At 42.2% G+C, this 18073-nt stretch overlaps 1 protein-coding gene across 7 annotated transcripts in view; it reads right to left on the bottom strand.

Annotated features, from left to right (window-relative positions):
* The window catches only part of DOCK10 (dedicator of cytokinesis 10), a gene marked incomplete at its 5' end in the record, with an annotated part of 165167 nt that overhangs the window by 98746 nt on the left and 48348 nt on the right, over positions 1-18073 (bottom strand). For all 7 annotated transcript variants that reach the window (XM_082319272.1, XM_082319273.1, XM_082319276.1 and 4 more), the window contains one exon: positions 3700-3819. In XM_082319272.1, the coding sequence (XP_082175398.1) occupies positions 3700-3819 (120 nt within the window). The remainder of the gene's footprint in view (positions 1-3699; positions 3820-18073) is intronic.

Here is an 18073-nt window from a genome sequence, read left to right as displayed (position 1 = left end):
CCCCTCTTCTAAGGCCTCTATGATACTTGGAGGGCACCCGGGTGGCCTTTCAGAAGCCCAGAAGAGCCAGGAGCACATGTCAGACTGAACTTCAATAGCTTTTGCACTACACAGGTAAGCTTTGCCATCTTTCACCTGTCCTAAATTTAGGCAATGAATTATTATTTCTATTGCAGGTTCAAATCAGACATTCAGGCATATTTATACAATTAGTTTAAGAAAGTCAGAGTTCCACTTTTCAAACAGAGTTTTAGAAGTCGTACGTGGGGAGAGAAGGAGGAACAAATTTTCATGACCCAGAGGGTTTAATGTGCTTTTATACCATATCAAATTGAAGTACCTATTAAATACTTTCAGCTACCTTTTTATGACAATTAACTTATATTTATCAACTTTTTTTTAACATATATTTAGTTACTAAACATCCACACAAGCAAAGGTATTAGCAAAGGGGTGCTGAGCCTGCTGCCACCAAGGAGGGCACCAATGCTTCTATGCAAGACTCGAGATCCTGGAGAGATCTGAAAAGAGACTGCTGGGGGTTCAGGGATTTTCCTAAGGATGGTGACATGAAGAAGGGATGAAAAATACTTATGAAAGGATACAGCAAGCATTTTGCTTGGATATATGAAGGGGCTTAGGAGCAGAAGTACAAATGTGTGACAACAAATCCATGCAAGACTAAGATGTGAAAGGTTAAAGGTGAGAGGGAGACCAATCTGAAGGAAGTTGTCACACCTTTTTTCATCGCCTCCTTTCCAGTAAACACGTAGGAGAAAAGTGAGAAACAGGAGTGCCAGACAGCAGCAGTTCCAGTTGTCAAGGAAGAGTGTGGCCAGGTCTGGGGAACAGAAGGTGAATGGAGCCCGGTGCCCCAATGGTGAGGATGCAAACCCACCAGCATCGACACCAAGCACGCGTTTCTATGAGTGCGACAGGAAGCCCATCAACTCCCACTCACTACCACCAAGAAGCACAGTGCAAGCTTGTACTCCTGTGACAGGGAGCTCCTGTGAAGCTCTGCAGATCCTTCCTCCACACAGCTGCTGTATTTGCTGCAGAAATTTCCACTGGCCATTATTGCACAGCACAGCAACAGAAGGGTAATTTGTTCACAGGATCCAGGAGCAGGTGAAAAATGAAGCTGAGCTGACATACTTTTTCTCAAAGGGAAATTGGACTTCAGGCAGGTAGGAGAGTTAGCAAGCAAGGCATTGCTAGGAAAAGAAGAAGTGGAACTGATGTAAATCAATGACTATTTTTTTAAAAAGGATTATTAAGCACAGTTACAAAACAGTGAAGCATCTTTTCCCTGGTTGGGGTAAAACCAGAGAATGCATCTTTGTAATATATACATCTTGTATTCTGTTGAAATACAGGGAAATGGAGGAATATCGTCTATCAGGTTCAGATTGATACCAAGAGTTCTTTGCTGTTCCACAGACTTCTTGTAAGATGGTGGAAATGACCAACAAAAGTCTTGTGAGAATAACTGCATTCTCTTTGAATCGCATGTGAAGAGAGAAAGCGATTCTGAGGCGAAACAGAAGACCGGAGAGTACAGCAGCTATGATGATAATTGACCCATATCTGATGCATGCAGTGAATACTACAGATCCAGAAATTGGAAGTCATTATTAAAAGCAGAATTTTCTCTTACGCTCACTACCTCAGCTAATTCTTTTGGTGAGGTTTCACTCTGAAGAGAGTTTTGCCCATAGCATGTGCTAACACATAGGCCCAAGCTGGGGCTGCATCAACACTGAGCCACAAAGTCTGAAGCAATTGTAATCATGAGGAGTTAAACAGTAACGTCCACCATTTCCTGGGGCATAATCACATTAAATAACACTCAGAGCCAGCCTGAGCACCTCCTAATTCAGTCAGACATGGATCTCTTTCTACTCAAATGGCTGACCCAGACTTTCGTGCACAGGTGATACTTCAGCAGGAAGGAGCAGGGCTATAAATAGATACTCTGCAGCTGAGAAACCTGCCTGCTATGAAAGCTCGGCAGTCCTGTCTGGTGGCAGAGGCTCTTGTTACTGCAGCTGACTACAACAGAAGATAACAAAGAGACGAGACAGGTTTATTGCAAGGACATGGACCCTACCTACCACTGCCTCTGCTCTTCTGTGAGTACAGGCCACCTCTACTACGCAAGTACCTCTCTCGTCTGTCTTAATCTTTTTTTTCCTTCTTCTTTTTTTGATTTAAATAGATTATGCAGAATAGTTGCAAAGCATAACACAGAGGAAAGAAAATAGAAGTAGCTACTCAAAGCCAGGCAGCAACTGCTCAAAATGAAATTAAAATACGGATACGAAAATATGGTTTGACAGGCAGAGGTCCTGAGCAGTAGGACATGATTCTTCTTTCGCTGAGAGGGTCCACTGACTTGAGCTCAGTTACTCTAAATCAAGGGGCTCCAGGGCCTTGTGACAGCACACAGTATGTCTAGTCAGCTTTATAATCCTAAATTTCAATTTCATAAATTCACAAATGTGCAAAACAGATAACGGAATTAACGATGATGAGGAAATCTATTCTGTTTAGTTTTCCCTCAATCCCATGAGCACATTAACTCAGTTAATGCCACCAAGGAAACAGAGCCATTTAGTAAAACAAAGCAGTTGATTAGATTAAGCCGGCCCCACAGGACAGTAGCAGTGCCATGAGCTGATGGGAAGGGCCCTCACACAGCAGTTACAATTGGTCACAAATTGAAATGTATTTCCATTAGAGAACGCCTATTCATCAAAATCTAAATGTTTTACAGAGATGGGCCGATTTTGAAGAAGTTGCTATAAGATGCAGGCAATCTGCCAGCTTACTTGCCTGGCAGCACACCTCCCCAGCCGCCCAGCAGGCAGCCCCTGCCCTCCCGCGCTGCCCCATCACTGCTGCAGACTTCCAGGTTCTCAATTTCTTTGCAGCTTGCCAGGACAAGGAATGGGGAACCTGGGATGAGGTCAGACAGCTCCACGGCTGCGGGCTCCAGTATCCACTGCCTGTCAGCATCCCACCATGGGATCCTGCCCCAGCACTGGGAACTCTGCCCTCCCCCCCCAACTCAGGATACCAGATTTCAAAGCCCACTGGAGGAGAATTTAAGACAACCCCAAAACAAAACAAAAATCAAGTCTGTTTGGATTTATCTTTCTTGTGCAAGATAATGTCAGCAACAGCACAGCTTGGAAATACGTCACAGCTACCGTCTAAAAAGTCTGACTTTGAGCAGAAGGCCAGGAATCATGGGCTGTCCGATTCTAGTGGCCAAATACATTAAACAGAATAGGATCAGAAAGTCAGAAAGACTAGATATAAGTTACGGAAGTGTGATTAAATTAGATTATAACAGTAGGGAGAGATTCCAGCACTGACCAAACTACCACTGTGCTGAGCAAACAGACAAGAATACGTTATGGAATAACATGTTTTCTGAGTTCCTGAAATATATTTGGGAACAACCGGGGCTTCGAACTTTATCTAATCCTGAACAGTAAATTCACTCATATACAAACGTCAGAGAAAAAAAATCAGAGTGAATTTGGTGGAAGGGAAGTAAAGCATTATGCATAAATTAAGAAAATCTTAGAGAGCCCTTGGGCAACTTCTGGCTTTCCCTCTAGCAATGAAGATAAAATAAATAAATTAACAGACAAACCTAAGAATAACACATAGTTGCCTTGTACTTACTGAAAAGTCATCGTCAGGGAATAATATCAGATCCTTAAACTGGTCATCCCCAATATTTTTTTCAATCTCTGTGATAACAGCTTCATAATCCAAAGGCTCCAAGAGTTTGGGTTTTTCCTGCTGTGGAAATAAAGAAAAGATCAGGTAATCTCTCTACACTCAAATTTGCCTTCCTCCCCCTTCATAAACTGAGATCTGCTGAATTTTTCCTTTTTTACACCAAAGCACAAATAACTTCTTCCCCCCTGCTCCATTCTTCCCAACTTGTTGCAGCTGAGGTCATGCAAGAACAGTGGAAGTGAGGAAGTTGGGCCAGTTGTAACAGTCATTCTCCATCTGATAACTCAAGAGCCATCTGTCAGCTCATTACAGAGACCAAAACCACCACGTTAACTTACCTGTCATTCTCAGAACACTCTCTCTCTTTTTCCATAAATAAATGTAGGCAAATGGACAGACGGACACAATTTGAACTGAACATAGATATGACTTTGAGCTAATAATATGTTTCAGAATAAGTAACGTACTAATTTCTTCACTGTCTTATGCAGTCCCTCCTCTTAGACTGCTGGTAGCTTGTGAGTGCCACCACATTGTTTTACTTGGTAATAATCCAAGGTTATTCTCCTGGAATAAACTATCTGGCACCCATCCCCAAGGTTCTTCTTGTCAGAAATGGGATTAGTATCATCGTAATAGTACTATTATTGCTCAAAACAGCAGTAAAGTAAGACACCACCATGGGAACAGCCAAACAAAAGTCAAGTCACACTCTCTTGAAATACAACCAAAAACAGAAAAAGAGAAGCCCATCTGACATGCTAGAATACATTAAACAAATGAAGAGTCATGTATTAGAGTGACATTTGCTTAATTCAAAGACTTAAGCCTCAGAAAGAGTAAATGAGAAAGGGAAAGAGAACTGCTAGAAGGGATGGAAAAGCAGGTGATGAGAGAGAAAAAGGACACTAGTGGAAAGCAAATACAGAAACACTTCTGCAGAACACGTTTTCAGTCTGATGCAACGGTGGACATTAAGTAAGTTGTATTTTACCCACTGTTCCTGCACTGTGCTATCCAGAATAATATCAAGTTTCCCTCCCTCCCTCTTCCCTAAACGAAAACCATGGTTTATTGGAAAAGAAAGCTTTCACATCTCCATAAAACAATGGACAACCTCATAATTTTCCATCATATTTGATTATATATATACATCATTCACATATGGTCCATTACACATATAATGGTCCAAATATACAAGTCTCTCCCTCTTTTGACTTTGTTTTCGAGAGTTCCTGGTTTTTTCAGTAATTACAGTCATTTCAAGATTTCTTCCCAGCCCTTGTGAACACTGTTTCCCTTCTATATGAAGTTCAAGACTCCCTTTGGTATCAAATGCATCTATGAAAAGTTTAATTAAGTATCAGCAACACAGCCACAGAAAGTAGATTAAAACACTAGGATACACATGCTCCTAGAAAGTTATTCAATTGCTGAACAGCTTATGATAGAATCACAGAATCAGGACCTCTGCAGGTCATCTACTCCAATCCCCTGCTCAAAGCAAGGCAAGTTGGATCAGGCCGCTTGGGAACTTGTCCAGATGAGTCTTGAAAACCTCCAAGGATGGAGATGCAATTTAAAAAGTTGGAGCTGTTCCTTCAGCAGTTCAGTGTATTAACTCCCTTCTCAGTCTATTAACTCTCTTACTCCCGTTTGCCAGCTTAAGAGTTAATAAACTTCTAAAAATCGTTAGTCTTTAGCATTCACAGGCGAAAAGCACTATCCACTGATGCCGAGACAGAGACTTGTAAAAGATAGACAAGATCAACACATAACAGTAATCAACAGAACTATTTTGAAAGCTCCTTCCGAAGGAAACTGGTTCATGAGTGCTGCTGTGGGATGTGAGGGAGAGGGAGGAAAGAGAAGCAATACTTGACCTATGTAAATATGGCGTATCTTTAACTACCAACTCCCAGGAAACCACTAAAAGATCTGTCTCTATCAATAAAATAAAAAGGGATTCTGACACACAGATGCTGTGCTAGATTCCTTTCTAGATGAATCTGGAGACATACAAGGACAGTTGTCCATCCTGCCTTAGAGTTATGAAAGGGAGATTGAGTTAGAAATAAAAGTCGGGCTTGTTTAAGAGAAAAAAGAAACCTATCTAGAGGAAGGCCACTGTAAAACACAAAAGGCCCAAATGGGAAGAAACAGCTTTAAAGTTTCATTTAGATTCTGTGACAGGACTGCATACCAGTGTGTGATGTTCAGGTAAGACAAGGCACCCTACTGGGACACGTGAGCCTTCATATTAACCCAGCTATGTTATCTTAGACTGTCCCAAGCTGGTACTTGGCCCTGGCCAGCAACAGTTGACACATTAATATCCAGTCCTGCTCAAGAAACACTCGGGTTGAGTAGCAGCCATATTCTTTAGTGAGGTTTCAGTCTGCCTTTTACTGACAGCGGTTCCCCACCGGAACGTAATGGGCTTATCCAATCATCTCACCATGCACAGCTCGCTCTCGTTTCCTTTCAAGTTATGTTGAGTCACCGCAGTATCCTTTAGCCCTGAGTTTTAGACTCTCCTTCATTCAATCTACCGTTGTATCTATTTATTAAATATTCCTACAGAGACATAAGCTCCAAGGAGTTAAAATATGAAGAGAAAACAGCAGTGTACACTGAGTGTACCATCTCTGCCATACCACTCATTTTGGGAACGATGCCCAGGTCTGAACAAAGTTCACTCAGTCCAAGGTTAGCAGAAAGCAAACTTGTGGTAGTGTAACTGTTACCTTCAGTAGGAAACCTTATAGCAACCACTTACAAGAACACTCAAAAGTGAAAAAATACATGCACTGACATTTATGAGGTGTAAGTGTTTCATGCAGGCATTTTTCCCGTGTAGCAGTTTCAGTAAAGCATGTACCTTTTCTGCAGAAAGTTTGTGACACTGACTACACTGAGAACCCTCGCTTCCTACAGCAGATACTGTTAGGATAGGTTTTGCAACAATCTCAACTTTTAGTTAGTCAGACATGCCACCAAAACCATGAATGTCCATTTTTCAAAACCAGAGATGTGTCAACACAATATTAATCTAGGTCAGATGCTCCTTGGAAATGTCATGAGCTTTCAAAATCTCTTAAAAAAACATAAAGTAAACAAATGACCTAAGTAGCCACCTTCCTATTGAAATAACAGACTAAGAAAGAACTGGGAAATCCCACAAATCTTGGGACTTCTCTTGAAATACGGGGGAATCCCATAAAAATGTGTGGCATTTGCAGGTTCTCTACACCAATGGAAACTACCCTTCTTGCTGGGGCTGGCAGAATGAAGAGGTATTCCTTCTTCCCCCTGGAAATCCCTGCGATGTTGGTGTGAGCATAGCTACATCCCCTTCAAAATTAGCGTCACACAGATGTTCAGCTGAAGGTTGAGGAAGAGTAAGCTGCATCACATTGTCCTCTCTTTTCTCTTCAGAAACTGGCAGCACTCAGAAAGTCACTCCTGATAGCTGTCTGAAACACTCCAGAGGAAAACTTCTCCTTGACAGCTGCAAGGTCATTTATGTGAAACAAGCATGCAACTCGAGAAAACCCTGAAGCAGAGAAACACAGCGAGCGTATGAACACAACTGTTCCCACAGCACTAATTCTCTTGCTCTCGGTTCTGCAAAGTGCACGATCTGATGGAAACATTTTAACAGATGTTAACAGAGAAGCCTTACGAGAAAGTTTACACATCTGAAATGTAACTAAATGTAAGTAGATGTGACATTACCAAAACTACTACAAAACTTTTCAGTGAAGCACTTCAATATTTATGATGATGTTTTTCTATTGATGCAATGACAAATGCCATTCTTCCTTCTATGGCATTACAGCAAAATCCTGTATAAAATGCAGTACTGTATTATGCCAACTCCTATAAATCAGCAATGCAAGTAATAGCCCATCCTCGTCAATACACCGACTGCAGAGATAATCTAGTCCATTCCCTGCCAACATCAAGCACGACAGTATAATAAACATGACGCCTCTCTATCAATTCTGCATGTTCTTACAAACCTTAAGACTACGCGCTGTGGATACCGACTCCATCCTCTGTGGAGCCAGTACTTTGGATCTGGCAAAGCCTAGCACTGCAATACTTTGTATTGCATTTGTGATGGGAAGTGGCAGCTGATTTAGTTAGCAGTTTATCTCTAGAAGGCGTGGAATGACTGCTCAGTTTTCTCGTCACAGGCAGACAGAAGCAGCGATGTTGGGATTAGCGAATTTCTCCCTGCAAGCACTAGCAGAGATTTGTAAATGAGTAGGGCTGATTTCAAGCTAATTTAATAACCATAGTGCTGCCTCTTCTCAATTTAACTTGTCTGTTCTTTTTGGAAACAGACCAACCTAGCCATCTGTGCCAAGATCAAATTATGCTGGCTTGGATTTTTATAATGCTTTTTATATTCTCTATCTCAAGTGAGTAATGAATTACATTTACTTGTACTGAAACGCTTGTGAATACATCTAGTTAAAAACTGCCCTCCAACCACCCTCCGACTCCTCGCTGACTACAACAATCACAGCAGTACCATTTACTTCACACCCTGACAGTGTTGTGGAGCGCACTTCTGCATGCTGTTGAGCCAACTTTTCCAAATTCTTTTTGAATAGTGAAGAGATCTTTAATGAGCGCCGGAGCCAACACCACTGAGGGATAATCACTACTTAATTTCACATGGGTGAAACAGCCCAGATTCCACCAGTGACGTACGGCTTGATTGCCATCATCTTCTGGTCTAGGTACAAAAGCATTATTTTTCCCAGTAATAATGACCAAAAATATCCACATAAGTGATTTTACAGAAACAGATATGGTATCTGGCTTGCCTCCAGCTGCACAGACATTGTGCACTGATGCTAGAACCCATCTTCTCTTCATTATTATAGGATAAAATGACTTATATATCGTCCTCCTGAAGTCGTATTTCTGTGAACACTCACTAAAGGAGGAAATGATGTAACTGAGACCAATAGTCTCTGAATAGTCATCCCAAGCACTTCCCCATTCTAAAAATAAACTAGACCAAATGCTATGATTTTCTAATGCTTTAAATGACCAAATCCTGCGTATCTAAAATTTATAGAATTTAATACAGATGTTTAAATGACTTTCTTCTCTTCCCCATGCCAGGAAGAAGAAAATTAAAGAAACAGGTACACAGAAAGAATTTAAGCTGATGGACTTCAGTTACCTGGACTAAAATATCTTCATGACAGGAGGATCCACTGCATGTTAATAAAAAGAGTCAAAAGAATTGTGATGGCCAGATTGGTCAAGATCAAGCAGGACTCTAATTTTATATTTCATCCAAGCTATGGCTTGCCTAAAATTATAATTCATTCTAGCATACGTTTGAAATACTGAAATGGGTAGATTTAAAAGAGAAAGGGCCACTTACCGAAATAACAGCATCACCTTCCTTCATTTTTTATAGACTTCTCAATGATACTATTAACCCAGCTCAATCCTACTAAAACTCACAACAGCAAATTAAATTACTTTCTGGGATGACATCAATGTGAAGTGCTTCTCACACTTTTTGTTCTTCCTTTCCTTTCCCCAGTTAAATACTGTCTCTGGCATAATACGGTACTTTAGATTTTTTTTATATGGTTAATATATGTAGTTAATTTTATTCCACTAGGGTGGGCCAATTTAAATTAAATATTTCTTTGCCCAGCCTGTCCAAGCTGAAGCTAAAGAACAGTCCAGACTCCATGACTTTTGCAGGAGGCGTAGCATAAAGGCTGAATTTAACCCTGTCTTCAGACGTGCTAGCAATACAGACTGCCCAGCAGCTCTGAGGCGTGCTAGCCACAGCTGCCTGAATATTCAAGGAGCTGAAGCTGAGGCTAGAAAACCATTTACTTTTTATGGAGTCACCAAAACTTTCGCTTTTTTTAGGACCAACGTACGTCTCTATTCACCATTAGGCAGTACAGCAGTTTGATGCCTGGGGTGATTTCCACGGGAAGGGTATCTGCATTGGGTGCACCTTTTTCCCCCACCAGCTCAGATCATGGGTGAGCAGCCAGAGGACCCAACGCGCTCCTGGCAGCGAGTCCCATGGCAGGATTTGTACCCAGCGAGCAGAGACAGCGCAGCCATGCAGGGATTATGGTGTCCCCAACACCCGCAAGCAGCTGAGCTGGGAGTGCCAGGTCTCACCAACCCAAAATGCTTTCACCCTGCAGGCCTGCCCTCTCTCCGCTCCCAACACACTCCGCATCATGCTACGGATTTTCTTTAAGGAGAGTGAGTTTTGCATTTCAAGCACAGGGCAGGAAATTCAGGGTCTGCAAAAGGCATCTGGGGAAAGGACTGGGAAGCACAGCCAGAACCAGCAGGCAGATGGGCCCTCCTTTTATTTTAGATCTCACCATTTTTATGATTGCTTGGCCTGGTATGCACCTATTTACAGTCAACAGACTCTCTGGCCATGTTACAAAGGCTACATTTGGCTCAGTATGTGATCCAGTCAACAAATTTGTTAAAATTAGTGGTACAAGGAAAATTATCTGTGACACCCCCTCCCTCCACCCTAGAATACATTCACTTGTCAGGTCCAAAATGTTTGGTTTGTCATGTCTTTCAGTAAACCTTGGAGAATTGCACTTGGGAAGAACCCAGCCAGTCTTTCAGGGCACAACTGATACACTCTTTAGTGTCAGTGCTGAAGCCAACATGCCAATAAATTCATTGAGGGGACTGCCAGTTCCCACAAGATTCTGGTACAGCGAAAATCACAAAGAACTACAAAAAGATTCAAACCCCCAAATTCCTAGCGATTCAGAAATTAGTTTACAAAACGTTGTAGTACCTACCGGCTTAAGCAGTGCAAAAGCAGGGAAAGCTGTGGAAGATCCTTCAGGAAATACAGAAAGTGAAAAGTCGTTTTCTTTCATTAAAGCCTCTTTATTCAAAGAAAATTCCAATTGACACCAATAAGGGATTTGCTTGACTAAATGAGACTTACTCCGTACAAATACAGCTGGGATGGGATGAATCCTAATTGCTTACATTGGAAATTACCACTGTTTTGTGGATCAAAATCTGTAAAGGTCTACTTTGCATATTTTCCAGCTTTAAAAGTTACTGTAAGAGAATTCAGTGTGTTAAATATTTGAAAAATGGAAACACCTCTAATCTGGATGAGCTAATTCAGATAATCTTCATTTTAACTGATGGGCCAGCTGCAGCCATCAGAGACTTCAGTGGCACTCAGGTAACTTCTCCAGCAAGCCGACCAACGAGCGACCAGGGTTAAGACCACCCAAACCACAGAGACCTGTTCTCAGGCAACTGGGGGAGATCTACTCTTTCTATTACTTTTTATTTCTCAATTTAGAATTTATCGTTGCTTTCGTTATGAATTTTGAAAGCGCTAGGCCTCGTGAAACTATCTCACTCATGGTTAAAATGTGCAAGCCACACAGGACTGTTGGTTCAGCAAAGCATCCATGCTGGGGGGAGAGAGGGGATCCTTCACGCTACGCTCAACCTAGTCATAAGTGTTTCCTGAATTCTGTTTCCCAACCATGATTATACACATCTGGCATTGCAGCCTTGCTGCGGTGCTTTCTGAATCTGGAAGGTATATGCATGGGCATGTACGCATGTGCATCTTCAATGACTACCACTTGCCATGTTAGACATCAGATAAAACTACCAATATAGTCTGCAAAATATTCAGGGTAACAAGAAAACAACTTACGTGTCTTCTGTGTTTATGCAGTAGCTGGAAACCCTTTTAAGGAAGGGGATAAACAAATTTCATGTAATCAGAAAATTACTAAAATCGGCATTATCATGCCACTGACAACATGACCTCTAAAGAAACTGATAAGTTTTAAAATTAAATTTCATGTATTGGCTTTCAAAATGTCAAAAATGACAGCTTCTAAATAGCGAGTATTTCTGAAGCCTAGACTAAATATTTGCCCATAGGTCACTTCAGGGAAAAAACAAGAAAGTCTTGTAAAACATCTTAAGGGTTTTTTTTTTTTTTAAGTTTAATTTACACAGACCTCTAACCTGGCAACACTCAGCCACTTCACTCCCCTTACCTGACCTTAGCCAGAAAAAAAAAAAAAGTGCAGTTATAGCAACAAAAGGTTTTCTTTAAAGTTACCACGCTGAAGCTATTCATAAAGAAAGCAAGCAAAAGCCGAAGATGCGGTTCACTCATCTTCATACAGACATCTGAACAGACAGGTAGGATGCGCTGGAAGGGGATTGGGAAGAAGGGGTGGGAGCTCTGGGGAGCAGAGAGGACCTGCCAATGCAGAGCTGGAGGGCTCAACCCAGCCACTTGCCTCATTAGCGATGACTTCATGCCAGGGAAGAAGTGAATTGTCCTGCCCTGGGCACCACAAAGGGGATGCTGGAGTGAGTCTAGTTCAACTATTCTGTAAACATTCTTTGCTTCGTGTTTACTTTTTCTAGCGTGGTCTCAGGCTGGCAGATTCATGGTCACAAACAGGAACGTTAACAAAACCACCCTGCAACCTGCACGTAGTGGATTTGACCAAAGCTTTTAAGCTTCCAGTACCAAGTTTATGTAAACAGCACTTCTGACTCTGTGTCTGTTACACATATATAACTTCACATATAGAGAGATAGTCATTGTAGTCTAGGGAAAATCTACATTAGAAAAAAAGATAGAATTTTTGCCCTTAAGTGGCACCCAAATGATCCTCATAGCAAAGGCAGAAACCCAGCTCTGACACCTACAGCATCTATACAGCCATAATAGAACTGGTTATAGCAACAAGATCAGAGCAAACCAGTCCCCTCCGTTTGTGCAAACTCGATGAATAAGAGAGATGGAGCGACCTACCCACGGCCGTCTGTGTACAGGTTGAGGGGAAGGACAGAGGGGAGGGCATGCCAGGTGTTCCTAGCTCACCCGCTTCTCCACCAGGCTCATCTAGCACAAACCTGCTGCTAAAACAGGGGTGTATGTTACATAACACCCTGCACAGCACAGAATTGTCTTTAAAAACGTTATTTACTTTGAAAATAAAGGTTTCTTTTTAGTAGACCTTGTTTTTAGAGGACGTAGGAGCCTTTTTTTTTTTTAAGGACCGAAGGGAAAACTCTACTGTCTGTTCTTTAGATCATGCTCTGATGCCAAAGACTTTGGTCACTATTGTAAGTCTGATGATGAAGTTGCAACACAGCACATAAGCAAATTACATTGCCTGTTTTCACTTAAATACTAAAATTTAGATGTATGAAGTCCTAGACCTGTAGACTGAGCAAAAAGCTTTTTTGAAAGAGGCTCAACCACTTCAGAAGCCCCTGAAGCAAAACCAACTGACAAAAATGTTGGCATTAGCTCTAAATAAACTTCTCAAAAATACCATTTGACTTCTAGAGAGTACTTAAGTAATAAGTCACTGTCCCGCAGGGCAAATCTCATATATGCTGTTCCACTTCATTTTACTCAGTGAATATCTCCCTTTTTTTACCTACACTACGATTACTTACCTCTTCATGAGTTATAGATATTTTTCATGCTACATATCTCAGTAAATAATTGTAAGTATTTCCACAGAGGCTTAATCTCTAAAAATTGGTACCATCTATACGTGACCATTATAAACTCACAATGACGTTAAAATTATAATAATTTCCTTGACATCAACTTCCCTCCCCTTATCTAGCTATCAAGTCATTTACATACACATAATGTAAATGAGAGCAAAGTCTGGTCAACCACACTGAGCTCAATCAACAACCTACAATCAATTAAAACTAATCAGATCATAATTAGTGTTACAAAAAAAGGAGTTTCCAGCAAATAATACAAGTCCATCTACAGAAAATACAGGTCGAAATGTAGCATATTAAGAAATGCACTCTTTGAGTAAGGTCCCCATACACAAAAGCCTTTACAGCCGCAGTGGGAGCTAACGCCACTTTGAATTCTGCAGGATCGGAGGTGCGGAGGACTGATGCATGAAGGAGAGACTGGCTCTTGGCTGATAGCAAAAAGTGCCCATAGGCCAAAGATTTAACATGCTCCAATTATGAAATATTGGGTAGAAAGACACAGGTCATAAGCCACAAAAGTAAAGCCAAGTGTGTCTGCGTTTCCTAAGGGCTAAACAAACTATTGAGAAATATGTTTGCAGAATAACATGACACAGTGACCCCATCTTAGTCTATCATATGTCTGAAAAGAACAGAAATCAGAACGAACAGATTCCCCCGGAAAGCCGAGCTCTGTCCCCGACGTTACAGCAGCCAGCCGCTTCACGGGAAGCGCCGTGTGAATCACAAACCGCTGATGAAAAAGGCACGTTACCTATTTCCAGTTAAAGGCAACAGGCACATGGTTACAAGCGCTCGAAGTTTTAGGTCAGAGTACGATACATTTTACTGACTCTTAGAAATGACAACAACTTAAAGGTTCTTTGGCACCACTAAACTGAACAGACTCTCAGCTTCTGTTATCTGAGGATACAGGCAAGAATGAACAAATACATTCCTCTTTATCTGCAGGGAGGCTACTGATTTATTGTTACTATTTGGGCTTTGTTTTATTTCCAGCCATACTTTCCTGTAAGGCATCAACCAATTCTGGTGAGCATTTTTTATGTATAGTTAGGATTTGTACAATAATGACAAAAATCCCTCCTAACCAGGATTTAAGAGGGTAAGTCAAGCAGCAGTGCCTACCTCCTACCAAAGTCTTGTGAACTGCCAGGGCTAGATGCTTTCAGCAGCACCACCAGCATTCATTCTTGGGACCCAAGACCATGAAGCTTAAACTTGGTATCTTTGACTGTTTGCCAATAGCTCAGGGCAGCAGGAACTACACTGTAAAGCAGCCTTGTCAAAAAGATTCATTTCCATATAAAATATCTATCCACAGTGTCACCTAGCCACAAGCAAAACCCAAACACTCTACTAGATGAACCACAGACCATCTTAATCAATCTGTGACCAAGTGTTACAACTGCGAAGTTTTCCTTCCTATTTAAAAAAGTTAATGAAAATAATCACCTTCAGTGTATTATCACTGATTCTTTGTTACACTGGGTGTGTAGCTTCAAAAGAGCCTCTAGCACGCGCACGCAAACACAGCTTGTAACTGAATATAAAAAACTACAGAAGAAAACCAAACACCTCTTGCCATGAAGAAAAGGATCCACTGTCTCCAAATCATTCTCAGGGAAGCCATTAAATGTTTGACATCTAAACTAATTTCTCAAGTTAAAAAAATACCCTGAAAACCAGTACTTGCCTAAGGCTTCTCAACAGCAGGCTCTAAGCGTTTTACCTAAAATTGTCTGCAGTTTCAATTTCAGTCAGGAAAGCTTAGGCACGACGCAGTTAACATGAGCTGCCCAGTGTCACACAGCAGAGTTTCGGAAGGCGCAGTCCTGGCCCAAAGCCATCACTGGCAAAGCTGCCGTCTACCTCGCGGGGCAGAACCTCACTCCAGCTTTCCACCAAGGGCTCTGGAGCTTTCTCCATTTGCTCCCTGCACTGCGGGAGGACAGTGGCTTTCTCCTCCTCCTCCTGGCCTCGAGAGGCACAAATCGCCTATAGCAGATCACGAGATCTGAAATAGCACAGAGTAACTTTTTACTCCAGAAGCAGCATTATGGATTTTCATGGAACTAGCAAGCATGTGTTACCAGGCGCCAGAGAGGCTATCACACAATGCTGTTAGCAGGACGTGTCTGATCGACAACGCGATGCTGTACAACAGTTTCCCTAATGCACTTGAGTTCTGTAAACTCCTGAACTCCCCGTGCTTCATTCTCAGACTTCAGTAATCATTCTCTAATGTTCAGTACATCACCACACAGATTGACGAGATTCGATCAATCCTACATACACACCAGGGAATAAATCCTACTCTCTCCTACATGTAGTCTGAAGAGTGTTTGACCTGTAATGTCTTAGCGATTTTGTAGAAGAGATGGAAGAAGGGGTGTATACTCACGCAGCTTAATCTGTGAATTTCTCCTTGATTCACTCGCCTAATGGTCCTTCTCTTCCTCCGCAGTTCACTGGGCTCCCTTCTGAATCTCCCGCGAAAGCTCATTGTATCCGTAGCAATCAAGCAGCAAACAAACCTCTCTTTAAAAACTGTGCTCCTTTAACCTCTTTCCTTCAGCAGCTTCAGCATAACAACTGGAAGCTGCGTATACTGTTCAAGGAGGAAGTATGTCTAAAACTTACGGCTGTATCCACAGTAACTGAACAGAAAGAAGAAGAAAACCAGCAATAACTCACTTCTTCCGGTGAATAATATTCTGCTATTAAGGCGAGAGTGTCTCATTAAACCATAAATACACCCAGCCCCCACCTCCAATGCAAATAAAAATAGGAAGTTGTAGAAAAAATGCTTGCAACTGAACATTTATCTTTGTCTCAAAACCCATTACATCCTTTCTCCTCACCACCCTACCCGATTTGAAAGCCAAACCAGCTGCAGTCTTACTTCGTGTGCACGTATGGCTGCAAGCTCAAAAAAGGCATTCACAGAAAAAAGGCATTCACAGAACAACCACCTCCTACCGAGCCCCTCGGTAGCAGACCTCAATCACAGAGCATGCAGCAACAGGTTTGTGTTGCCGGGGCCCAGAATCATCTCCGCTTTTGGACCAAGGTAACAGTTCCCCTTTCAAAGTGGCATGAAACATCGATAAGAGGAAGGACCCTGCAAGCTCCTACATCTGCAGACAGTTACAAAAAGGGAAAAGTAGAGAAATTTATATGCTAATATCCGAAATACATTTTTGGCTTGTAAAAACCTGGTTTAGAAGTGCACGTCACCTGCCAACTAAGCAAAACCACTGCTTGCTTGAACCCTGCTCCCACCTCAGGTGAGAGTAAATCTGCCAGTCAGAGCCAGCTCCCCAGATGCCCACGCAGGGGCGACCACAGCAGCTCCCCCACCCCGCTACCCCACGCGGGGGCAATCACAGCAGCACCCCAACAGGTTAGGAGCCCCCCACTCTGTGGCAGTGCCTCAGAACCGCAGTGGCAGCAGTGACACGGGCAATCAAACTACTCTTAATTAAGGTAAGGAGACTCGCCCAATGCTCAGCTGTCTGAAGGCTGGCAGGCCACAAAGGTCTTTTAAAACTGAACAAACCCCCTCAGTGCCCACATGTGCGCACACACACACACACACACACAGCGCCCCTTTTCTTCTTTGTTCCAGCTGAGGATTCATCCTGCTGTTGCAGCAAAGCTGCATTCCCCTATGCACATAGTCTTTATGTGGTGTGCATTAGGTGTTTTATTTTCACTTAATATCATTGTGCATAACTAAGACAAATTGATAGTTTTTCTGCTTTTTCATTCTGGATTTTTTGCAAATTGGACGATAAGCATCTTTTTCACAACTTGTTTCAATTAAGTACTCTGTCTTGAGATCTGCAACTCTACTCTGAGTGCCATTTTTTTTCCTTTTTCTTTCCAGCAAATAATTCTGAGTTCTATGAACTCTTTCAGCATTAGTAACATTTGATCCAAAGTAACAAACCTCTGCAAAATTTCCACGATTGTTCCACATGCTGGATTTCCATGCCAGGAGAGCAGTCACACCGAGCCTAGCGTGTCTGACCTGAGCACTACAAAACAACGCATTGGTCTGATTAGTTTGCTTTTGTCTTCCACAGTTAAAAACATGGTGCAACTTCATGAATTAAAACCCCATCTCATTATTATCTTCATCATTTAGCTTTGCCTTTGAGAAGATCACCTCCTTGAAACTGTTACCAGCCTGCTGTGTGACTGCTTAAGGCAGATTTCACTGTACTCCTACTTAGTGGTGAAAAGCATCTGTGCCTGGCACTAGAAAACAGAAAAGACAACAGAAACCCTTTGCCAAAGTATGCAGACATTTCAAGTGGCTACCAATATAGCACCACAACATTAACCGAGTTGGAATCACCCTTGTTTTCTCTCTAACCACCACACTATCTACACTGAGTCCCAAGCGCCTCTCACGTAACATAGTGAACGCAGCTGCCAAGAGAGGAGGTCGTTGCCAGAAGTTAAATTTAATGCTGGATCCATCAGCTTTGCTGGCTTCACTTTAAGCAGGTATCAATTCCTCTCAGAGGCTCCTTCGCCTACTGACTCCTTTCTGTAACTGTCAGACAGGGCGAGCTGAGCTCCATCTTTCCTTTCCTCGGGAAGGCTCTCTCCCAGCTTCCTGCCTCCAGCAGCACCGAGGAGCCCGTCCAGGGCGTCCTTTCCACCAAGATAAGAGGCACCACCGCTTCCTGAAACTTTGATGAACTTGTGTTTGTCCCAAATAATACAA

The sequence above is a fragment of the Platalea leucorodia genome (genome assembly GCF_965183815.1).
Source record: "Platalea leucorodia genome assembly, chromosome: 8".
Classification (NCBI taxonomy): Eukaryota; Metazoa; Chordata; class Aves; order Pelecaniformes; family Threskiornithidae; genus Platalea; species Platalea leucorodia.
The sequence above is the reverse complement of the archived record's forward strand: the minus strand, read 5'-3'. Positions and strand labels throughout refer to the sequence as shown.